Raw genomic sequence first — 25,450 nt, forward strand, 5'->3', positions numbered from 1 at the left:
TCATAGAAGTCATAGAAAGGCTTGTTTTCTGTTGTTTTCTTTAATGACTGTTTTTCTCTGTTCTTTTGAGATTTGACTCAAAACTGCCAATCATATTTACATTACGGGACTAAGCAGAGGCCAAAGAAGGGAACCATAGTCCAGCAGCCTCATTTACAGTTACCCATTTTTAAATAACAATAGTCCATCTCTCAGAGCTGGAAGGAGGAGTCTGGGAGCATTACACTGTGACCTCTCACAGGGCAAGCATCTTCCTCCTTCGTGTTCAGCCTGGAAATGGCTCTTTTCCCTCGAAATCCACTATGGCTGAGAAGAACTGCTCAGAGTGTCAGGATGCAAACAGACCAGACACTTCCCAGAGCAGAGGGATGGGAATCAAAGATGTCACTACACAGAGGCAAGGAGAGCATTTTGCAGAGCCATATATTGGAGCACAGGGGATCTTTCTACTGTGCTGGCATTTCATGGGTCCATCCAGTGGCCAAGAGGGACAGGGATAACTGCAGGCAGAGCAAGAGATGATGGAGTACCTGAAGGTCAAGGAGTGAGCTCCTCACCTCGCCAAAGCCTTCACCTATTCATTTGTAAAAGAGGATTGGAGTTAAACCAAATGCATTATAGCATTTGCTATTTTGGTATATTTGTATAAGCTTAAACAAACTTTAGTAAATTGTATCTAATTCATGTGGGCTCAGTCATTGTGTTTCTGGTATGAGCAATATAAAGTTCCAAGTTAAGAGTCGCCACCCTCCCCCCGCAATGCCCCAGACTATTGTTCTACACAAACACCTGAAACAGGAAGACTCCAACCTGACTGGTGGGCATCAAAATTGTGTAGGTAGACCATGTACACAACTCCTTTTGTAGCACAGTCTAGGTCCACAGAAGACCCATGCTTGATTTTGTGAGTCTCTTACTACACAGACAGGCGAGAGCTATACTGGGATTTATAATAATATAAGCAGCTTATAGAGCTGGTCTCTACTTAGTATTCCATCCATTAACATAAGAGGTTTTAATAATCATCTCTTTAAAAAACAAATTCACTCTGCCTTTCCCATTGGTTTCTTTTTCAAGGATTTCAGAAGGAGGTGGTCTGGTTTTAACTGATTTTCAACGCAGACTTGTGGGGATGGGTCATTCTGTGCTGTGGGGTCACCCCATTTTACCTTTCCTCCCAGCAACTGTTTAAGTATCATTCTCAGTTCATCTATCTGGTGCTTACAAAGCCCTGGGGAATTGTGAGCACTAGTTCCATATAATTAGAAAGTCACAGATATGCAAGAGATGTCAGATATCATCTAATCCAACATTTTCCCTATAGCCCATGGTGGAATTCCCCTACAATATCCTTGACATGTTGTCACCCAGCTCATGCATCAATGCCCCCAATGACAGGGAGCTCACTGTGTCCCAAGGCAGCACAGGCCATTTTTGGATACCACTCATTAGAACGTTTGTCCTTAGGTTGAACTTAAATTTGCCATTCTTTTGACTGCTCTTTGGTTCTAGTTATGCACTGTATGGCAACCCAAAATCGACTTCCATGTGAGAACCCTATTTGAAGATAATTTTCATTGTCCTTCCTTATCTCTTTTCCTTTTCAGGTCAACTCTTCCTACTTTCTTGAATATTTTATGTGTTTAAATTACCTAAAAACTTGATGAATTCTGGACTCACTCTAATAAAGCTGGGTGGGGGTGGAGGTGTAGCATTGGACCAAGATGATGAGTTCTGGTCTGAACAGCACAGAGAAGGGTCTTTTTCTGATGAACTGGCTATACCGACGATGTTGTTAATGGAGTTCCCATTTCATACAAGCAATAGGGGGTTGTCTCAAGGCTCTAAGAGGCCAATAACTCCATAGATGTCTATCTATGATTAATTGAAAGATGACTGGGAGGTTCCTAGGACTGTACTACAAAACAAATTACAGAAGTGCAGCCCACCTATGAGACCATGTGATGTCACATAGACCCTACATGGCAGTACAGGCTACTGGAAGTATCAGAACCAAATGATATGCTATAAAAATGCCAAAGTCATCAGTCATTCCTGTTGATGTGACAACATACTACATAATAAGGCATAGGACCAAAGTCTCTTACCCTCCTTCTAGTGAACAAAAGAACTTTTGGGGGGTAAACTGTCCTTACCATTGGGCAAAAAAATGGGAGTCTCAGAAATATAACTCCATAATGAGCTAATGGTGCACTATAAGCTGATGTTCCCTAGAATATGAGCTTGGCGAAAGCGGATCTGGTATGTCTGTTTGTTCTCTGCTGGAACTTCAGCACTTAGCACAGTGCCTGGCACACTATAAAGAGAACACATGAATATCTTCTGCTGGAGAGGTGGCAGCTCCTTCAGTGAGCTAAGAGTAACCAGAGTCTGGCCAAGGAAAAAGGAAATTAAGACGGCTTTGAGAAAATGTAGTAAATAATACTTCAGAATTTGACTAGAAAAGGAGAACTAGGGCAGCAATTTGGTCTATTTTTCCCAATAGATTGTAGTTCTGTGTTCACCCTTACATTCCCAGAAGCACATATCTTTTAGATGCAAAGAAATTAATGACAATGATAATAGAAATGGTGACTTATACAGGGCCATACAGACGTCAGTGATAAAGTCAAAATAAGAATTTAGTTCTTGAGTCCCTAAATCTGCTGACTGCTGAGTCAGTAGAATGACTTGTTTGCCCAAACACCATTTCTTTTGTGATATCTAGAAGTTACTCTCATAATTAATTCTGTTCCATTGTAAAGATACACATGTGGGGGATATGTGGGTTGAAGAAAGGGTAGTGAAGTTTCAAGACTCACCAATATTTGCAGTGTGTAGCTGTGCATAAGATTCACTCAGAAAATTCTAAGTTCAAAAGCTGTACAGTTCATCAGGTCATACTTTATCATTAATGCATAAAATTTGTAGCCCTATATAAAAATCATTTAGACTTTGAGAATTCAGCTAAAGGAGATTTTTTTAAAAATCTATGTATAGTTCAGTCCATGTGCATTAAATTAACTATAATACTATAGGACAATTTATTTAAGTAGGGATTTGATTCCATACTAGCTGTGCTGATCTGTAGAAACACACTCAGATCTATCAGGTCTTATTTCACTGGCAATTCTTACTGGCTCCAGGGGACTTGAATGTTTAAATTACGACAAAAGTTTTGCCTTTTTTTCCAGGTGTGCAGCATAACTCATCAGCTGGAATCACATATTTAGAACAAATATAGGTAATGTGAATAGTCTATTACTTGCTTTTCTGCTCTAAAGGCCTATCACATTCTTTTTAAAAGTTTGAAGAGCCTGTTATAAGTCATTCTTTGATGAAATAACTTCTCATTTAAATATTAATTCATATAAGGAATATCACACATATATCAGTATTCATGAAAACCACTCTTATTAGCACCTCTACAAATGGCTTTAAATATTTTCAGCTTCTGCATCAAGTCTGGGATTGCTTAGGAAAAAAGAAACTAGAGGGATACTCAATTTTGAAATTCATAACTACTTTCTTTATTTACTAATTGCATATAATTGAACTTCTAAATAAATATGAACTCACTAATCCAGAATTGCAGATAGACAGAAGCTTCTCAAAATAGGCACACCTCTCAGAATAAATGATTCTTATATTGATTCTGGGGGGTGTATGCTGACCCTCCTAGGTTTCGGATATTGAGACCTCTTGTTTTCTTAGTGTCTCAAATCTTTGCTCCGTTATTTCTTTCTTTTATTATTGTAGGTATGACATCAGGCAGTTCCAAAAAGCTCTCTTTCATATACTTATTCTAGACTCGGTGCTCCAAAAACTTGAGAAATTGACAATGGAGAGAATAAAGTTGTGCTAAGTTCCTAAATAAGTCAACTGCCCCAAATTTGAGGCTTCCCTCTCCTTAAGGATTTTCTCCTCAGAGAGGCCTGACTCTGGCAAACCCAGGCTGTTGCTGAGTAAGCTGAGGTTAGGGCTCAACATGTGTAACATTGGTCAAACTTAAAACAGTGTGGGCTCTCTGTAATAATTCTTCCCTGAAATAATGTAAAAAAAAAAAAAAAAAAGCAGAATATGTGGTACTGTGAGAGAGAACATGACCAAAAGGACATGTTGTCTGGGAATTTCTTTGTAGGGCAAATGTGATTCATGGAGTAGACGTATGAGGGCAACACAGCCAAGGATTGGTTAGAAATCTGACTCTCAACCTTTGAAGGGTATTTAGTTTAATCCCCCAGCCTGGTGTGTGTTACAAGTATCACATAAATAAAATCCACTCTTCAGAAACAGCAAGAAATTACTTAGCTGAGTTTTTCCAGCATTCCACTTTTCCATTTCTTTTCCAACTAGCTTTGCCTTAGCTTTTTTTTTCTTTTTCAAAAAGTTTTTCCTGCTTATAAAGCACATTGGTTTTGTTTAGCAAGCAAATGAATCTTTTAGGAAGTCCCACTGTTAGGCAAGATTTTATTTCATAAATTATCTTTCTCAGGGAAAAAAATTTTTTTTTTTGCTCTTCTGTTATTAATCTACAAAAATAGAATGCCATATGCAATCAAGATTTTTCCAAATGTCATGAGTTAAGAGAGTTTTTCTTTCTTCTATTGCGAAGTAGAGTTGGCAAAGATTATCTCCAGAATGTGAGCTGCACTGATTGATCTGCAGAGGGAGTTATGAAGTGTAAAATGAAAATATATTAATGATCACATAAAAGTCTAGTTTTTAAAGGAGGGGGAAAAAATCACGCTAAGAATGCAGTTACTTCATGAAGAAAATAAATAGACTCTTCTTTTCCGTGCGTGAATGTTTTCACATGGTCTATTTTCTGTTCTCACCATTGGTGCCTATGGGCTAGAACCACCTGCTTTAAGGCTGGCCTTGTTGTATTTGAGGACAGAGACAGTAGCAGGTTCCAAGCTCTACATGGCCAGGAGGCATGCCAGTCTCATTCACCATTGTCTCACACACCTCCTGGCACACAGAAGCTGCTCAGTCAATAACCATGGAACAAATTCAAGGAGACAAAAAGGAGAGATTATATCTTGGGGACAAATAACATGGAAAAGTAGATTTAGTGCTTCTTTGGTGAATGCTTTGACAACAAATCCCTATGAGATGGAGTTAAAGTGTAAAATATACTTTTTACATATTTACTTGTTTATAAAGTAACTCCATTTACTCATTAACAAATATTTATTGAGTTTCTACTCTTGCCAGACATTGCTCTAAGTGCTCAGGACACAATACTCTACTGTACTAACTCTACTGGCAGGCAATAACAAAATAATTAGTTCGTAGAAAAAAATAAAGCAGATTAGAGGATATTGTGTGCATGTGTGTGTGAGTGTGAGCATATGTGTGTGCACATGTGTGTACTATCTTAAGATTGTCAGTGAAGGCCTTTCTGAGGAGGTGAGATTTGAGGAGAGGCCTAAATGAAGTGTGGGAGAGAATCAGGCAGATATCCGGAAGGTTCTTCCAGGCAGAGGAACAGCAAGAATATCGGCCCTGAGGTGGAAAAGTTCTCGAAATGTTTGAGAAGCAGCAAGAAGGTGATGTGACTGCATGGTTAAACAAGAAGAAGAGTGCCAGAAATTCTCCCCTTTACCTAAGAAATGAAGCAGGAGAGATAACCAAAGGCCAGATTATGTATGGCTCTGCAGGCCATGGTAAGGGTTTGAAATTTTAGTTTAAGCATCTTGGGAAGTCTCAGAGTACTGAAAGCAAGAGAGTGGCAAGTAAGTGGTCATTCTAACGACCGTGTGGAGGACAGAGGCAGGCCATCGAGTGTGGAGCAGGGAGGCCAGGGAGAAGGCCCTCGCCGTGGCCCAGCCTGACGTCGGGTCAGCAGACGGAAGCCATGGAGGTGGTGAGACATGGATGCGGGAGAGGTGCCAAAGAGAGTAATCATTCTTTTTGGCTCAAGTAACTGGGTAAATGGTGGTGCCATTTCTGTAGACTGGGAAAGACTGAGGGGACAGCAGGTTTGGGTGGGGGTGGAGCAGGGAGAAGCCAACGGTTCAGCTTTGAACATTAAGTTTAACATGCCTTTTAGACATCCATGGGGAGATACCAAGTAGGCAGTGGGATATGTAGTGGCGTGTGGTGGTCAGAGGAGATGCTGGGGCTGGCGTATGAATTTGGGAATAGATGGCATAAACCCTAGAAAGAAAAGGCCTCTTGTCACTCTGGTTTTATTCTCCACCTGCTCCACAGGGTGTGAGCTCAGGCTTCTGGGCAGATGAACATGCAAGGGCTGAGAGTCGCCTTGGAATCAGGACACCACCCAGAGTTCAGTGGCCAAGGTGCCACTTGTGCTTCCTGCCCTGGTGGGCAGTGGGAGCAGCCTAGGTCCCCTGGCACCTTCTGCCTCAGGCTGCCCATGTGTACAATGACAATAATACTGTCCACCACTTGGTTCTCCTTGAAGAAGAGGGTAAGTTACTACACACGACAGTGAAAAGAGCTGCCAGTGCCTGGGAGAACTCCATGACTGGACCCCAGGATAGGGAGACTTATCTACACTTTGATGACCAAGTTCTTCAGGGCAGGCTGTCGTCTGATGACCATCCTGCATGGAACTCAGCACGGGGTTCTGTCAGTTATTGCTGCAAAGTCCCTGTCTATTTTGGAGGTATTAATACTCCAGTCACTAATGGAAGCTGACAGGGTGTGCTGGATAATTGCAAATGCTTCTTTAGACAAGGCCCCTAATCTTACCTCTTTCCTATCAGCTCTCCACTGCCTTTAGAGAGATCACATAATTCGAGAGGATCATGTCACCTTTCCTAAACTCATCCAGTGATACCCGATGGCCTTGGGGATAAAGTCTGAGCATAGTTCACAATACTCTACACGATTGGCCCTTGCCTACCACTCCTGCTTCTCTACTGCTGCCTTTCTATATGCACCTCATGCTCCAGATATAGACCATTTCCCTAATAGGATATTAGTGAAATGTGCTTTTGTGCTGTATTTCCTTAGAATGACCCTGACTGCCTTGATCACCTAGAGAATTTCTGGTCAACCTCAAAGCTCCAGTTCAAGATCTTCCTTCCCTGTGAAGAATTCATAGGCTCATCCAAGCAAGAATCTCTCATGTGTGTGCACCAGCACCACACTTAATTTCTCCATTGCAGTACTATCATATCATATGACAGTCATTTAGAGAAAGCCCATCTCCCCTATTAGATTTTGAGCTCCTTTGGGAGAGCAATTGAAGTGGTCGCCATCTCTGTTCTCTGCATCTAACTTAGGGCCAGGTAAGCAGTGAAGACTTAATACGTGTTTACTAAATGAAGTGAATGAACAGGTTAGAACACAAGAGCTCAGAATGAAGTCTGTCCCTATAAGAATAAAGGTGGTGGCTCATGAAACATTGAGACACACAGCTATCTGGATGAATCTCCAGAGAATAATGCTGAGTGAAAAAAGCCAATCCCAAAAGTTTATACACTGTATGATCCTTTTATATAACATTCTTGAAATTCAAAATTATAGAAATGGAGAAAAGATTAGTGGCTGCCAAGGGTTAAAGAGGAGGTGGGGTGGGAAGGAAGTGGGTATGGCCATCAAAGGGCAACTTTTATAAGGATCTTTGTGGTGGTGGAAATATTCTGTATCTTGACTATGTCATTGTCAACAGCCTGGTTGTGATATTATACTATGGTTTTGCGAGACATTAACACTTGGGAAAACAGAGTAATTGGTACATAGGATCTGTCAGTATTATTTCTTACAATTGCATGTTAATTTACAATTATCTCAAAATAAGTTTAATTAAAAGAAGAAAATAAAGAAAATTTTATGGCAATCCAGCCAAAGTCAACAAGATGCATGCTGGGACTTGATAACATTGCACTGGTCAGAAAAATGAGTTGGTTTGGACCACTCTTAGGCTCTTGTGAACTCTGTCTGCCCAAGTGATCAATAGTTTGTACACCTCTCTTATTAAGGGGTTTCCTCTTAGGTTCACATTGTGTTTCCACGTGCTTTCCAAGTCAAGTGGATTTAGCCATGGAGCTGAGGGCTCAGCTGTAGCCAACCCTATCATGGCCTCTGTCCATGGGATCCCTGAAGGCTGCACGGCACAGCTTCTTGTGGGAGTCAATACAATTGGATGTCTTGGACATACCAAGAATGTATCTGAATGACCCCTGGGTCTGGGTCTAATATACTGGGTACAGGGATCAGACAACCCTGTTAACACTGAGTGACTTAACCTTGTGAGGTCGCTGCACCTAACTCAATGTGTTTATCTGCAGTCAGACTGGATGGCTGACAGCACAACACCTAGGGAATGTCCATGACCCTGAGACACACCATTTGCTTGACCCTGAGACACACCATGTTCTTACCTGGGCAGAAGCTTCAAAAATGCTGACCCTTCCATCTTGACTCCTTGAAAGGGAGGCATTGCATTTTACATGTGGTGGTTACAGGGTGGGTGGATCAGGGCAATGAGTGCTCCTGCTCATGTGGGAGTTTCTTACTGGGATCTTGGAATGACCTGTGACCCACCTGAATCAGATGAGCTGCACTTTCTGGGCTGCCGTATCGAAGGTCATGTCCATTGATGGCTAACACACGATCGTTCTCCTCCAGCTGACCATGTCTGTCTGCCACACCGCCATCCAGCACGTTGAAGATGAACACCCCAGGCTCATCCACCTTGCGCACCAGTTTTATTCCAAGCTGCTCCTCAGGGCTACTTTTGTTGAGAATCACATGGAAACTGTCATCCCGGGGTCCATAGGTGTCCAGTGCTTGTCCGTTGTTCCTGCTCCGGAACTTTTGCTCACGCAGCACAGTCAGCCGCAGCACCTGGCAGGGCTGTCGCAGGAGGCGCAAGGCGTAGTTGTGAGGGACATTGCTGATGTCCATCCCATTGACCTGGGGGAGCGGAGCAATCATTCAGTCAGCTCCACCTGCCACACCCCTCCTGAAAGGCCCAGGCCCACAGGACATCCAGGATGCTATCCTTAAAGATGGCTCTGCTTTCTCTCCTCATCCTGGGCCCACGTACCCCTATCTCCCAACAGCACTTCTAACCCTTTCTCTCTCAGGTGACCTGCACCACGTTTTCAGGCCTCCGTGAGTAGACACCGTCTTCCTTCCACCTGTTCTCACACAGGTCCACAGATTTAAGTACAGAAGCCTGACCTTTATTTCTGTTTCTTGCCAAACTTATTTTTTAGCTGGTGGAAAGGGAAAGAAGGAAGAAAATGTAGGAAAAGGAAAAGAAGAAAAGAAATTTTCCCATTTGGCTCAGTCAAATAATTAAATGGCTGTTCAAACCAAGCTAAGCTGACATTTTCTTTCCATAAATCTCCAACTGAATTTTTCTGCCTGGGTCACCCATATCAAAACTTCCAGTTCCGACTACTGTGTGTGTGTGTGTGTGTGTGTGTGTGTGTGTGTGTGTGAGAGTGTGTGCAAGAGTGTGTATGTGCATGAGTGTGTTTGCAAGTAGGTGAGCAATGTGTGATAGAGTGTGAGAGATGCAAGTGTGAGAAAGTGTGTGTGTGTGTGTGTGTGTGTGTGTGAGATAATATGTCAGGTCTCAAGGTGGCCATCTACAAGGTCTTTTGCTCATCTTCTGAACAAAACGAAAAAGAAATCCCCACACAGTTTCAAACAAGCTGATGTGAAAGGAAGTTTCTAGGTTATTTTATTGAAAGGCTGGATCACTTTATAATACTACTTTAATATCCTTCAGCTCAGTCCTCTCAATTGCGCCTCACTAATGATCTACAGGGCTGACGCTGCATCAGACCTTCTGGTTTTAATTACTCTGGCTATGTAGGCCCAGCCCAGAGGCTGCAGCCCCCACTGTTAGTGGCCGCCCTGGAAGAAACAACTTCACAGCAGCACTGCATGCTGTGCTTGAGTGGGGAGGCCCCTCAGAGGAGAAACAACCTTTTTTCCCCTCTAGTTTGGTAACACTTCTTGTACCTGCAGCCAACTGTCAGAGGAGTCTTGGAATGGGCTCTAGAAAGGCCTTCCTCTAGTACACGATCACCCGATCTCTGCTGCATCTCCAGGGAGGATGGAGGCTCCCCCCTTGCCCAAGCACAGGGGAGCAGAACACCAAAGGTGGCAGGCCTGGGTGCCCCATCACACTCAGGCCAAGAGAAGGTTGGGGCTGCCTGCTAAAGAGTCCTGGCAGCCCTTATGCCTGCCAGTGCCAGCTGAAGGCCACAGGAACCGAAATGTTTTATTATGGAACCCTCCCAGGCAGCACAGTTTCCACTAGGACTGGGAGGAAGCCATGCAGAGTGCCACTATCTGCCCCCGGGGGTTGCTGGGGCCTGCCTCGAACTCCACCTTGGAGACCAGCTGCAATTCCAGCATTTCTGCAATAACTGCTTTAAATGATCTCTCCTCTTATTCCAATTAGTTTGCCAAAGAAACAGCTCATGATGTGACAGGAGCTTATCCCTAAGCAACCTAGAAGGGGTGGGATGAAACTGTAATCTGAGTATCAGATAGAAAATATACGAGCAGGGAGGGATATCTTGTCACTTTTGGCACATGTTTGCTTCTCTCTGATAAACAACTCTCCTTTATCCTTTCTCTTCTTCTGAAAATTCCTCCTTAAAGTCCTTCCCCTCAGCTGAGCCTTGGAGGACAGTCAGGCCTGAGGCATGGCATTCTATTCCACCACCTGTCTCCCCTGGAAGGTCTCTGTTGGTGGAAATGGCTTAGGGAGTACTTTTATTTTCATGGAGGGCCATTAAACAATAGGAAACTTACTTTAGAAGGGTTTGTGAACATGATTAGATAAAATACAAAATGTTCCAACCATCTGTTCTAAAAACAATTTAAGAAAATATATGCTCCTGTTTTATATTATTTTATATTAACACTGCTTAAAGAAGGAGAGATAAAAGGAGAAGCAGGAGGATAAGGGGAGAAGAAAGAGCAGGTGGAGAAAGGGAAGGGGGAGAAAGATAAAAAAAAAGCTAGAAGGAAGAAGGGAAAGGAGGAGACAGACAAAATGATACAGAGACAGAGAGAAATATTTATGTACAGAAAGAAAGAGAAGAGAGTGCAAGAGCAAGAAAGACAATTAAATTACAAATCTCATATGAAGAGTCATAACAACATAACTATGGAAAATGACTGTCCACATTTGTTTTACCATTTTCCTCCATCCATCCATCCGATCATTTGCTCTGAAGGGTTTTTTATATTAAGCCCCTTATCACAGCCCCACAGCCACGGTCTGTACCTTTAATATGATGTCTCCTGGCAGTAAACGGCCGTCTCTGGCAATCACCCCGTCACGATAAATGTGTTGGATAATGATATGGACCAGTGGGGTTTCGCTGCCTCCCACTAGTCTAATGGAGAGGCTTTCGTTGGGATCCACTCGATTGATCTTGATGCTGGTAATTTCACCATCTGGAATCAGGTGATACAACCTTGGAAAGACTGAAATAGACAAAGACGGTATTTATTTAAGGTATTCACCCAGTGGACATTTCCAACCACGCTTCTTCTTGCCAAACTTTGCTTTCAGCCAAACTGAACTATTCATTGTTCTTCACGCATGTTTTCCACTTTCTTGCCTCTGTGCCAGCACATGTTTCTTTGCCTGGAATGTTTTTCATCCTGGGCCTACACCCAATTTTTCCTTCAAGATCTGCATAAAATGATCCCTTCCAATTAAACTCTACCCTGATCCTTCTTTTCCTTGCTTTCTCTAAATGTCACATTTCTTATAAGGCTTTCTCTCTATTTCTCATGGCACTCAACCTTCTATTACTGTTATTCATGTTATTCATTCCTTATAACCCCATTGGACTCTAAAATCCTTCAGGGCGTAATTTCTGGCTGTTCTGTCGTTCTGTGCACAGACCTCTGCATGCAGAAGCACTCAGCTGATGTTTTTTGAGTGAATAGTAATGAATGAATGAATGAGTGAATGAATGAATGCTCATTATGGAATTAACTGAGGTTTTATCACTTGCTTATGGAGGGGCAAAAACAGAACAAACCTGCTCTTCTGCCCTCTCAGATTATTTTGAAGATTTCTTTCCTGAGGACTCTGCTTTTCAGGCTTGGGGAATCAGCAGTCCTCTCTACCAGACACTGCTGTCAATAAAAGGAAGTTAAGAGACCTGATTCATGGTCAAGAAGAGGCCAAGGCCTACTTAGTGGCTTCAGGAAGTTCATCCCTGACCTGCCTGAATCACTGAATTCAGAGCTAAAAGGAGATTCAAATATCATCTAGCCTGGTGTTTTCAAACTTTATTTTTTAACTGAGGAATCCGTTTTCCCCAAGAAATCTTTCACAGCTCCCTCCCCAGCTCCCACCTCACTGTGACCACATGGAGAAGAGCTGCCCTAGTCCCTGTAGCTTGACCGTGAGAGTCAAGCCTTTGTTTCACAAGTGAGAATGCTCAAGCTCCAAGAGGGGAAGTAATGTAACTGGCTACAGGTCACAGAGTTAGGTGGTCCTCAGAGCCAGGGGTTCACAAGGGACTTGCCCTGTGGACCTACACACCAGCAGTACTGACTGGCACTGTTTCTCCTCTTCAGTTCGACTAGAAGTATTCAGAGGAAACACCAACAAGTGATGGGACCAAGCCACACCGAGTTTGGTGGAAAAGGTGGCTCTTCAAGTGCTTGAGGTTCAAGTTTGGATGTGGAGGGCTGAGATGCTTCTGTCTCCTGTAGCTGCTGACAGCTGCATTTGCCCTTTAATTATGTCATCTGGAAAGATCAGACACTGCAGGTCTCTTCATGACTATTTTCAAAACCTATAGCCTTAGTCCATTTTTCCTAATGAACTAATGAACTCAACTCTCTAGAAACAATACAGAAAGAATTAAAATTATTTCTAAGTTGTAGAATACAGTTAACAACTAATTTAGTGGCAGAGGATGCCAGAGACATTGTAAATGTAGGTCCTTAACCTCCATTTGGATTTAATTTAATGTAAGTGATTGGCTTTGCTGCAAGGCAGTGGGTAGCTGTCTTAATCTGTCAGTTCCTGGTGCTAACAGTACCGGGGTGACTGAGTTCAATTAATGTTTAAACTACCTTGATTATATTAAGTAGGCTATACCACAAGCATTTGTCAGAACATGTTTGGTAACAAGGAAATGGAAATTTTAAAAAAATCACTCTGAGCAAAGAAAGATTTGAAAATAACCATCAGAGCTGCTCATTTTCCCTCCCTCCTCCACCTCCCTTACTACCCTCCTTCCCAACAGATTTACAAAAACCATGTCCCCAAACCAAAACCACTTGAGGATGTTTGATTTGATAGTTCGAAAGGACATACCCAGTCACACTTGTAAATGATGTTAATTAGAGCCACACCAATGAGACCCTAGTGGCCTTGAAGAACTAAAGTAATTTTTAAACTGCCAAGCTTGTGTTGGGCTGGAAAGAAAAATTTATTCAATATAATGTCTTCACTCTTGTACTGAAGGATATAGTAATTATTATTATTTACCGAGAGTTCATATACGTTGGGCACTGAGCTAAGCAATTCGAATGCATGTGTTTTTGTTTAGTCCTCACAGTAACCCTATCAAGAAGACTGTCACTATCCCTGTTTTTTTTGATGAAGAAACACTGAAGCTTAGAACAATTAAGCAATAGCCAAGACAACACAGCTGATAAATAGTGGAGCTAGTCTGTTTACTGATATAAAAAGGATGGATAAACCATGACAGGAGAACTCACCAGACTAACTGCAGGTTGCTGAAGCAGTGAGACCCACAGGCCATTTCTGAAAGCTTTGTTGCCTACCAAATCCTGCAAAAAACATTGATACCAGCCTAGCTGAGACTATTTTTTTGGCGGCTGGACAGTATGGGGATCTGAACTCCTGACTGTGGTGTTATAACACCATGCTCTAACCACCTGAGTAACCAGCCAGCCCCTAGCTGAATCTTAACACCTCACCCCATTCTGGAGTTCGGGCTTCCCGGCATGTCTGAGGAAATCCACTCTCTGCCACTCCAGCCCCTGCACATATCACATGGTCGCTCTCTCCGTCTTCCTGAAACATGGCTCCCACCCGCAGTAACTCTGTTACAGAGAGCTTTCGGGTGTGCTCTGCCCCCCAATCAAGCACGGACTCCTAACTGGCATCCAGGACCTTCTCTAATCTGACATTAACTTCATCTCCTTCTATCTTCCAGCACAAAGTCAACATCCCAACATCCATCCGGGTCATAAACCACTCCTTCAACATGGATTACACCGCCCCCTATGGCTGTCACCGTCATTCATTCATACCACACCCTTCACAGGATTTTATTTCCTTTTGGTCTTGAATATACACCTTGATGCCAGGAACTGGACTGTAAAATCTAGATACAAAACGACAGTGCCTAGACCAGTGCCTTACACATAGTAATCTCTTTTTTAAATATTTCAATAAATATGCAAATAAATCTTATTCAAGTATGCAGTAGAACACTTTACCTGGAGTGGAATTAAGGAGCCTTTAGTAGGAGGGAGAGACTGGCAAAAAGGAAGTTATAATCCTTTCATGTGTTCATTGCACAAACATTTAGTGAACACTATTATGCGCCAGATATTGTGCTAGGCCTTGAGAATTAAAACTCAGAAAAAGAAGCCCTGCTCTTACAGGTACAGTTACAATGAAATGTGATCACTGCTATGACAGAGATCCAGGTGCTTCAAGAACACAAGGAAAGGGGATTGAGGAAGTCAGAGAGGGCTTCCAGGAGGAGGCAGAGCCTATGCTGGGCCTCGAAGGAGGAATTAGAAGGCCAGGTGAAAGCAGTGTGGGAGTACAGGTTGGACAACTGAAGGGAGGTGAGAGAACGAGATAGTATTTACAGGACTGTAGTAATAAGCTCAGAGTAGTTGGAGCGTGCAGTGTGTGTGTGTGTGTACAGGGCGAGAGATGATAATAAGGAGCAAGAAGGCATCTTACACGACTGCTCATGAATTTTCTGAGGGTATGATAAATATAGTGGTTTGGGCTCTACCTGTCAACCCCCAAAAGTGTAGGGCAGTATAACCTGGTACTTAAGGGAGTGGGTTCTGGAGCCAGAGGACCTAAATTAAAATCCTAGTTCTGCCATATTCTAGCTGAGTGACTTTGGGCTAGTCCCCTAATTTCTCTGGTTCTCAGTTTTCTCATCTGTAAAATGGGAATAATCCTTATCCTTAACAGTGTTGTGACACCTAAATGACTTAGAATACTACCTGACACACAGGAAGACCTCAATTTTTTTAAAGCTATTATTACTACTCTGAAGTTCTATTATAAAATGAAAAGAAAGAAGTAGGACAGTATTTCCTGAGCTCTATTTATATTGGGGAAAACATGCATGGATTCTAGAACCGCATTATCTAGATTCAAAGTTTAGCAATGTAATTTGGAGCAAGCTAAGTAACCTCTCTGTGCCTCAGTTTCCTAATCTGTAAAACAGGGATAACAACAGTAGCTACTTCATAAGGTTGTTGTGAGGATTAAAAGAGGAAATGCATGTAAAACACCCAAGAACCACACCTTATACACAGCTGTAATAAGAGTAAATACTTATGTAGCATTTACTTCGTGCCAGGCACTATTTTAAATGCTTTTCACTCATTAACTATAGTAATTATTCTTTATATGCATTAAGCTAGCACCTGAAGGTAAGGATTCCAACACCTTTTCCCTATGTAAAAAGAGAATAATAATGTCTGCTTTTAGTTACTTACGTGGGAAGTAGGTTAAGCAAGGTAAAAAATATCTTATAAAAAGTATTTTATACCCTTAGGAAAAGAGGGGTCATAGAAGGTGGGCGTGTTCAGGTTGCATCATCTCCGAAGTCACTCTGGAAGCCCCGCCCATGTCCAGCCTTAGAGGGGAGTTCATTTACCTTCAGGGGCAGTGGTATTTTCAGAATTTTCCCTGCCCTGGCCAGCTTGGTTGGCAACTACACTCCCACTCTTTGTCCTTCGAAGAACACTCAAAGCTCGGTTTATCTTTTTAAAAGATCTGCTTCTGATAGTGGATCGCTCAAAAGGCCGTGCTGAGAAGAGAAATAAGAACAGTAGCTATGAATGAACAGAAATCATCTTTTATGCACACATCTGGTAAGACGTATACGATTAAACATTAACAGTGATTACCTTAAGGTGGTGGGATTATAAAATTTGCTTACCTGTATTTTCTAAATTTTCTACAACGAAATACATAACAGCTTGTTTAAAAATCTGCCTTTCCCCCCCTCTGGGCTGAACTGAATGTAACAGTGCGTTTCCCCAGCGGTGCAGCAGGGAAGATACTGACATTGCGGAAGCAATGAATCATTAGGTCTAGCTTCAACCCCTTTCACCAAGTCAGATTGCACACAGTTTTAATGATCTGAGGTACTGTGGTTTCATTTCACTTTGGAGAATTGGACATTGGTTGGCTGCCAAAACTATCATAACTATTTCCCCTAAAAAAACATTTCTAGAACTTTCCACAGTGACTATTCCACAGAGGGCAATCCCAAGGCAAGGAGCCCATTCCTGGACAACCACCCATTTGACTCACCCCTAGTGCGGTTGCTCCGGCCAGAGTCCGATAGGTCGCTAGCTGGCTGACCATCCTCTGCTGACACGAAGGCAGGGTTGTCTAGGCCAGGCTCGTCCGTCATTAAGGAGATGGTGGCAGATGCAGAAACCTCTGGAGAGAGTGCCGTTGCCATGAGGCTCGCACAGCCGTCTGCACAGCCATCTTGTGAGCGCCTCTTCCTGTCCCTGGTCAGGCCGTAGTGGGAGGCGCCCTTACAGCTGTAATAGAACCGGGGGCAGGTTAGAAGAGGCCTCGGCTTTGCTGCTTTCGCCCAGATGGGTCTCTTCAAACACACCTGAGTAGTGTATGACTTGTTAGTCTGAGAACAGGATTTGCTTGCCCCTCTATCCCCTCCCTTTTCACATGTAGGTACATGGTATACATTTGCCAACCAAATGAATCAATGACTTGAGAAGACAATTTTTAAAAATGCCTATTGTATTCTCTTAAAGCAATCTCTACACCAGCCTCTGGGGTGCAAATCTATGACAGTTGTCACAGTGTCGACATGACTAGGACTTGAGGTTGGCCATCTTCAACTGTTTGGACTTGGTAATTCCTTCTTGCTGGTGTTTATTGTGACCATGAAAGACCTCAGTCACACTCTCACTCCTTTCTTTTGGGTTTTGCTCCTGCAGCACTGAATGTAAATACGAAGCTCCTCCCAGGTTCTATATTTAACTGTCCATGGAAACAGAATCACCATCGCCACAAAGCCACGGTTTACTCAGCACCGCTGTCCTCCAGAGACAGGCCTGGTGGCTTCATTTTCTACCTCTGCGCTGGTCTGAAAGGGCCTCCCTTGTTCCTCAGATAGCCCAGGGCCAGGGCTGGGGGCTCCCATGCACTGAAAAGTGTCATTCATTGTCATGTCTTCTAGCGTTGGGAGAATAAAATAGCTTGTATGGTTTTTAACAAAAACCATTTACCGTCCATGTTACAACACAAATTTAAAAAAACAAATGACTTTGTGAGAAAGGCAATAGAGAGAAGTAGTGAAAGAGCAAGACTGAGGCTCAGAAGACCAAGGTTAGAGATGATCTAGGTCCATATTTTGCCATGAATGGACTTCCGTTGCCACTGGGGAGGTCCTTTCAGCTTGCAGGCAAGGTTTTGGTCAGGAAATAGTGATGATTTAACTATCTCATTGCACTGTGGTGAGGGTAGCCATGGGCAGCCACTCCAGCTCCCACAGTTGTTATGAAGGCAGAAATCATGCCGAGAAGCCCCATTAAGAACTGGCTATTTGCATACCATGGAGATGTGCTAATTATAAATTATTCTTATCAATTCATTATACAAAATCTTACATGATTGAGCTATTTAAACAACCCATTGAGAGACTATTTGGAATGATGCTTCATGTTCTTGAAAGTAAATGGAATCCAATGTCAATCTATGGTTGACATGCACACATGGCTTATACTGCCCGTAGAATTACAGAACTGGAAGGATGGAAAATCCTGTTGTTTGGGTCAGCATCCTTGCTCTGAAATTTACCAAGCTGGGTGACCTTGGGGAGTTTTTTAAACCTGACTAAACTTCCTATCTGCACATATTTCTTGCTGCGAGGTTTGATGGACATTAAGTGTTGTCAAGACTTTAGTACCTTGCTAGATATACTGTAAATTCTCCATAGATTTCACTATTTCTATAATTGATCTATTCTAAGATGCTCATTTTTTTCACATTTTAACATGTCTAAGATCAGATGCACGTGTGACTGATGGGGTTGAACAATTTCTGTTGCTGGGTGGCAGTCATGATACAGATGTCATTGCCTGAGCACGGCAAACATGGTCACAGGTATCCGGCTTGTCATGTCCTCTATGTTGGGTATACTTTGGGTACTACACCATTGAGTTTAATTGCCACTTAAATGTCTTAGAAAAGAATATATAATGATTCAGCGTTGAAATGAAAAGTTATGGTATATACAGAAAGTGTCAAAAACAGAGCAGCAGGGAGTAAATTTGATACTGATGAAGCAAATATTCAACCTTGGAAAGACGGCAATCCTGTATTTTTTTGCAAAGCGACAAGCAAGTGCTTTATTTGCTTAGAAAAAAAATCCGCAAGGAGAAAAAAAGTGCTGTAATACTTTGTCACTGGGATCATTCAAAAGGATTGCCTATTTCATACCAAGTAATGCAACCAAGGGCAGGAGAAGTTACCAAATTTATCTCAATGGATTTCGAGGCCACAAGAATCTGGTGTGACCAATCCATTCATCCTAGAGACATCTTTAAAGGTGTTTTGGGATTGTTTAACTGGTGGCACATTTTTAATTTTCTCGTTGGTATATAAAATATGATGTTTAGATTTCATCACATTTTAGATGTGATGAAATGTGGTTTTAGTATTGGTAGAAAAGGACTTTGATTTTACAACCCTACACACTCATCTTCTAGAAGAGGAAACAGGCCAGTATAAGCACCAGCTCCTACTGCCACTGCTTGCCCTCACTGGAAGGGTTCAAGCTCCCTGCTTGAATTGGTCAGGTTTTACTGTACTGATCAGCTACTTTGGCTTGGAATTGTTCTGCTTAAAAATAGTAAAGTGGTTGATATAGGAAATTCAAAAATTGGAATATACACTGTTGTGATAAGAGAAAAAAAAAAAAAAAAGCCAGCGTGCATTTGAGCAGATCCAAAGTCATAAATACATGAGTGGAACACTTCCATGCAGGCTGGCAGTGTTTGGTTAGCAATGCATGGGAAGGAAGTTCCTATTTAGTTGGTCTGGAAACAGTCTTTCTTCTTTTTAGGGGGCAGCAATGCCCTTGACCATGTGCCTTGCCAGAGCAGGAAATTAATTTTCTAATTGGACACAAGCCATAGCTTTCCCGGGAGAGGAGGACATAGCATATCCCAGTGAAAGAAAATGACATCTTATTCTTTTGCCCCATTAGTGAGGAGGGTTAAGGTGTTTTTAAAATATCTGAATTCCAACACTATACCACTAAGAAACCACAGCTATTTTCAAATTCTTGGGTTCTAAAGACACATTTTTGAGTTCAGGAAAGGAAAATCTCACAAAATGGGTAAGTACCCTTCCCTGTGGCCCCCCATCACAGCTGCCCTTACAACAGCCGGGGAGGATGCAGAATCTAGATTTAAACAACTCAGACTCATAACCTCTGTGTAAAAAAGTTTCTGCTAAAGCAACTTATACTTGTATAATGTTAGCTTTTCCCAGCCTCTTGGCTTAGCTTGAATCTGAGGCACAGAGTGATCTATGAAGGTAGCAGCTTGCATATCCTAATTATCTGTTTTGTAGTGACTAATACTGGGGCCTCTTGATTTACAAGCACAAAAGAGGGAAGGAGAGAAGAGCTGATTAGCACTGGCCAGTACAGGAACATACAGTGAACCCTGGGCAGTGTTCAAAACAGGCAGGATTTATGCTCCCTTGTAGTTCCCCTGAGCACTAAGTACTCGGGTGGTGATGGGCAATGGCCATGAACTTGAAGGATGAGCATGAGGAACACAGAAAACCATTTCTTGACCAAACCACGAAATGTGGATGTGCCATCTGTTCAAACAAGTAAGTCTGAAAATCAGTTTTCTTGATAGTAATGAAGTTGGGGTCCTAAGCTCCTTTATCAAAGTGAGTAGAGGCAAATCAGTCTTAAGACGAGAATGCTGGCAGTAGGTGTGCTGGAGTTTTTGTCTCTTTGTGGGGAGGGGGACATAAGAAGAGAAAATGAACCTCCTTCCTGCAAAATTCCTGAGTCTGTGAGTTCACTGCTAATGGGAGTTAGAGACTAGACGTGGGATGCAGCCCAGAGATCATTCACAGGGGTTCTCATGGGATATCCTCTTCACGGCCCAGCCAACCAGCGACACAAGCTGGTTTGCAGGGCCGGGCTCCTTTCTGATGGTGAACTTATCTACTTATAACAGAAGAACAAGAGCTGTCCACAGGAAAGCGAGCCTCAATACCCTCATCGTCGTTGTCTGGCCAGCTACACACTCCCTTTGATCTCTCTAACTTCCCTCACATTCTCTCTCTCTCGGTTCACTTCTGTATTAGGTAAACATCGAGTCAGCTCCTCACTTGGAGTTCAAGAATTGCCCCGTCTGCTCTTGCTTTAAACTAGGCTTTGCAAACTCATCTGCTAGTCGGGTGAGGAGGCGAGTGAGGGAAGGCTGGGTGGGGACCATGGTGAGCAGCGTGGCCCGTTTTAAGGACATAGTGGCTGCTACAGAGCCTCACTGATTACTGCCTTAAGAAGGCCAGCCCAGTGTGCCAGAGCAAACAATTTGGAAGTGGAAAAAAATCTCTTGATTTTTAAGTGTTGGCAACAAATTTGAAATTTTTAAAAACACTGTGTGGTCCAAACAAAACACATCTGCAAGCCAGATCTATCTCAAGGGATGGCACATTCCCACCTCTGGGAATAAAAACACTGCCAATGCGGGTAGGTCGTACCCATTTCTGTCTTTTTGGTCCTCCAGGAAGCAACGCTGCCTTGCTCTTACTCTTCCCTCCCTGCCTCGGTGCCCTGTGAGGGTGGATGTCTGTGCATGCCGGGGTGGGACGGCCCCTATTGAGGGCTTCCCTGTAAAGAGCTGCCCCAGACCTGTTTCTGATCCAAGTGGAGAATGAGACTGAATTCTCAACTGCTCTTCTTTCACTCATGAGAGAGCTCAGAGCTTGCCCAAAGCTATTATTTAATTGGAAAGAAAAACATTCAATCTAACAGATGCACTCTTTCTTTCCGGCAAAGAGAGTCAAGATCAGGGGACTCTGGAGGGAAGTGAGTTTCCCTGCCAGCAGCTGAGTCTCAGGCTTAAGCTGTTCCACTGAACAGGATGAGTGATTCTGAAACTTTGCTTGAAGTGGGGTGCTATAGGCCAGGCTGGGAGGCTGTGCTGGGAAAGAAGATGGTCACTGTGAGACTGCCACAGGCTCTCCCTTGTGTCCTTGGTTGGGTAAGGCAACTGGGAAATAGGCCATTGGGGGCTTCAGGAACACACATGTTCTGGCTCAGTGAAAGTCTTTATCAGGGTGCTGGTGATCTCAGAGGCTGAAGGTGGACCTCGGTCATGTGCTCAGCTCACAACTCCTTCTCCAGGACCACCACCCTGGCCCTGGCCCTCCTGACACCATATCTCCATAGATTTGCAACACCCCATGGCCATCTTCCTTCCCCTGGTCTTCACTCCCACCCCCACCATCCAATTCATCTTAACCACACCAACACAACTTCTTTTTACTCAAAAACTTCCCCTGGAAATGTTTCCCACTGCTGACAGGATCAAGTTCCAACTCCTCAAGCTGACATTCCACGAGCCCCCAATCCATGTCATTGATCGTGGCCTTGTTTACAGAGTCTGGCAACCCAGGAGGGGATTGGGCAGAAGACAGCTAATATCTTTTGATCCCCTATTACATACTTTGTGTTATGTTTTATACGTGTGTTCTCATTTAACCCTCCCGACTGTCCTGTGCATGTTTACTACCTCACTTCACAGATGAGGATGTAGAAGCAAGAAGGGAGAAGAGACTTGTGCAAGTTTGCAGAGTGGAGCTGGGGTCTGAATCCAGCTGTGGGCTCCATGCTTTCTCCCTTCACAAGGCCTGGCAACCAGCCCAGAGTGTCCCCGTGACCCCAGCCAGACTCATACATCAAACTTCCTACTCCACATCTTCACTTAGATCCCTAATAGGCAGCTCAAACTTACACAGTAATCCTCCCTGCCAAACTAGCTCTTTCTGCATCTTCCCTGTTTTATTAAACAGCACCTTATATCCTTCCTGTTCAAGCCAAAAACCTCAGACTCATCCCGATTCCTTCCTTTTTCTGGACACTCCAAATACAATCCAGCAAGAAATATCCAGAATCCAACTACTTTTCATCACTTCCACTGCTAACACCCTGGTCCGAGCCACTATCACCAAAGCCTGGATTATTTCAACAGTCTCCCGAGAGCCTGCTTAATTTCCTTCCCCATCTATCCTCAACAGAGCAACCAAAACAATCCTTTCATAATGGCTCTCCATTTTGCTAAAACATACAAGCCTTATGATGGCCTACAAGGCCCTCTATGTTCTGTCCCCTGTTATTTCTGACCTCATCTCTATCTCTCGCTCATACAACACCCCCTGCTAGTCCTTAAACTTGCCCAGCAAGTTCCTACTCTGGGTCTTTTGCACTCTGCTGTTGCCCCTGTCTGGAACACTCCTTCCCCAGATCTATCTGGTTTGTTCCATCTCCTTCAGGTCTCTGATTAAAATTCACCTTCCTTGACCACCCTATTTAAAACAGCAGCTTCTTTCCTGGCTCATCCTGTCCCTACCTCCTCTACCCTGCTTATTTTTTCTCTGTAGAATGAAAGCTCCGAAGGGCAGGGATTTTGGCTCTATTTTGTTAATTGTCACAATGCCAAGTGCCTAAAATGACAACTAGCATATAGCAGGTGCTCAATACTCACATATAGTTTTTGAATGAAAGAATGATTTTCACTAATAAAAGAACTAATTCAGGTTCCCAGACTGTGGAATGAATGATCGACATTGGCTATCTACACTAATCAGATGACTCGGACAAGTCATCTGTGTTTCCACCCAGGGAATGCATCTGCTTGGTACTGTAGGGTCTCGGGCTGCACCACAACATCCTGAACTCAGTCTTCTCAAGCTGAGGGTCCTGAACCATGAACAAGGCATGAGAACTAGTTATATTTAATGAGAGATACAATACCACCAACTTTAACAAAGAAACATTTACTTGAACAATTAGGCTAGACATCTAAATTTTAAATATTATTTAATTGTGGGTCAATATTTTAAAACCTAAATACACCATCCAAACAACATATTTAATAAATCTAAATTTCAAATGCAGTAACCTTTACTACATCAGAAAACTGATACAAGGCCATTTCACAGAGAGATTGGAATTAACCGCTTAGGGGAAAAAAAGTCTAGTTCCACAATTAAACCAGTAGAACCAAATAGCGAAAAAGTAGGGTTTTTCTCTCTTTAGGGTTGAGATGGTTTCCTCCTACTGGTGCTTGGGAAGAGCTGGCTCCTGGGTTCCCATGTCATTCGCAGCCAATGTCAAGACACTTCAATTCCGGTTAACTGGTTAACTTGGCTAACTGGTTAGCTCTGGGCAAGTCTTGCTTCACGGGGCTATAAGCAAACATTTGTTGAACTGAACTGAGCAACAGTCGCCCTTTTTGGTGTTTTGTTTATTGAAATTACCAAGTTGGGAGTAGTGGGAATCTCCCACACACTGTGATAACAGACAGTTATTCGTGGCTGATGTGACACTGATGCTAGTCTTCCTTTCCCCTCAGCAAGCTCGTGATTTTCCTTTTATTTCCTTACACTCCAAGAGAAAAAAATGAGAAAAAAGGAGGAAAGACGAACTTTTTTTCCAATTGATCTTTCTTTTTTCACATAATTTTCTAATATTTTTGGTAGGATTTTATTTGATCTGCGTTTTAAAACTACTATGCATATAATAGGACTGAAGAGAAATAATTAACATATACCTTCTTTTGATGGATTGTAGTGGTACAGTGATACCAGCATATTGATTTATTAGAGTGATATTGAAATACAGTCTTTTCAGAAAGGAAGAGGAAAGATACCCCCCAAAAAGAGATATATTTTTCTCACTCGGTGAACATTTATGGACGGCCTCCTAAGAAAGATGGCACTGCAAAATGGAAAGAGTGGAAGTGGGAAAAGCACAGGTTTTCAAGTTTAAAACATCTGGATGTGAATCCTAAGTCTGCCACCAACTTCGGACCAGTTTTGTAATTCTTCTGAGCCTTATTTCCGATACGTAAAATGAGCACAATAATGTGTATTTACTATTAGGTTTAAAGATTCAAGCAAAGGGCTTAACGGTGAGATAGAAAGTGCTCAGTTTCTCTGGATTTGGGTTTCAGGACATTCCTCTGAGATTCAAGCCATTCCCAAAGGTCTCAGGTCCCTCCTCTAGCCCTCCCCTAAAGAAGAGTTACTGTTGCTAATTGCCTCTATTTTCAGCACCAACATGGGGAAATTGAGACCCGAAAGACATTTACATCATTCCAATGGCTGAGCATGCTCAGTGGAGGGCAGTCTATCCTTTGAATGACCTTCCACTAGGGGCGCTGCAGAGCACTGAATATTTCTAAGTGTTTTTCAGTGAATATGTTGGAATTTAACCAATGAGCGTACTCTAAAAGAGACCAACCAGACATGTGCAAGACTGTGTTACCTAACTGGGAACAACACCGTAGTTAAATATTCATTAGATAGCATGAATATGTATTAGATAGCAAAACTAAAATAGTTGAATCCCGGTAGAAGGTGGGGCAGATGCTCGCTTTCCTAGAGCCAGCCCTCCCTTCACCTGAGGTGTGTGTTTCTTTTTGTATCAAACTTGCCTTTACCAGGCTGCTATTCACTCTGGGGCCTACCTGCTCTTTGCAAATGTGTATTTCTTTTGCCTTAAACTTGCTGAGTTGGGTGCTCGCTTTCCTGGGGCCAAACCTGCACTTGGCCAGGTGAGGTGTGTATACTGTGCTTTTGTGTTAAACTGATTTCTAATGGGCAGCTGCTAGTTCTCTTGAGCCAGCCTACACTTTGTACTAAACGTTAAGTGTGCATTTCTTACTTTTGTGTTAAACTTGATGCAGGCCCTACTCAGTCTCTAGAGCTAGGCTGCACTTTCTCTGTGAAGCCTTTTCTTCTTACCTGTTACATTAAATCTGTTTTCACCTTGTACTGTAACTCTGCTCTTGAATTCTTTCCTGTGGTGGAGTCAAGAACCTGCTAGAGGAAGGGGTGGGTTGAGGCTGGCTACTGGGCCTCCATAGACCCTCTCCTCTGATATCAACAGTTCCTGAAATAAAGTAGCAACTCATAGACAGTAATGAGCATAACTATTATGCA

General features: G+C 42.8%; 1 protein-coding gene across 2 annotated transcripts in view; it reads right to left on the minus strand.

Annotated features, from left to right (window-relative positions):
• The window catches only part of LNX1 (ligand of numb-protein X 1), a 113,970-nt gene that overhangs the window by 23,242 nt on the left and 65,278 nt on the right, over positions 1-25,450 (minus strand). For both annotated transcript variants that reach the window (XM_063107766.1, XM_063107765.1), the window contains 4 exons: positions 16,529-16,767; positions 15,867-16,019; positions 11,237-11,439; positions 8,524-8,895 (listed from right to left, as the gene is read on the minus strand). In XM_063107766.1, the coding sequence (XP_062963836.1) occupies positions 8,524-8,895; positions 11,237-11,439; positions 15,867-16,019; positions 16,529-16,767 (967 nt within the window). The remainder of the gene's footprint in view (positions 1-8,523; positions 8,896-11,236; positions 11,440-15,866; positions 16,020-16,528; positions 16,768-25,450) is intronic.

The sequence above is a fragment of the Cynocephalus volans genome, chromosome 9 (assembly GCF_027409185.1).
Source record: "Cynocephalus volans isolate mCynVol1 chromosome 9, mCynVol1.pri, whole genome shotgun sequence".
Taxonomy (NCBI): Eukaryota; Metazoa; Chordata; class Mammalia; order Dermoptera; family Cynocephalidae; genus Cynocephalus; species Cynocephalus volans.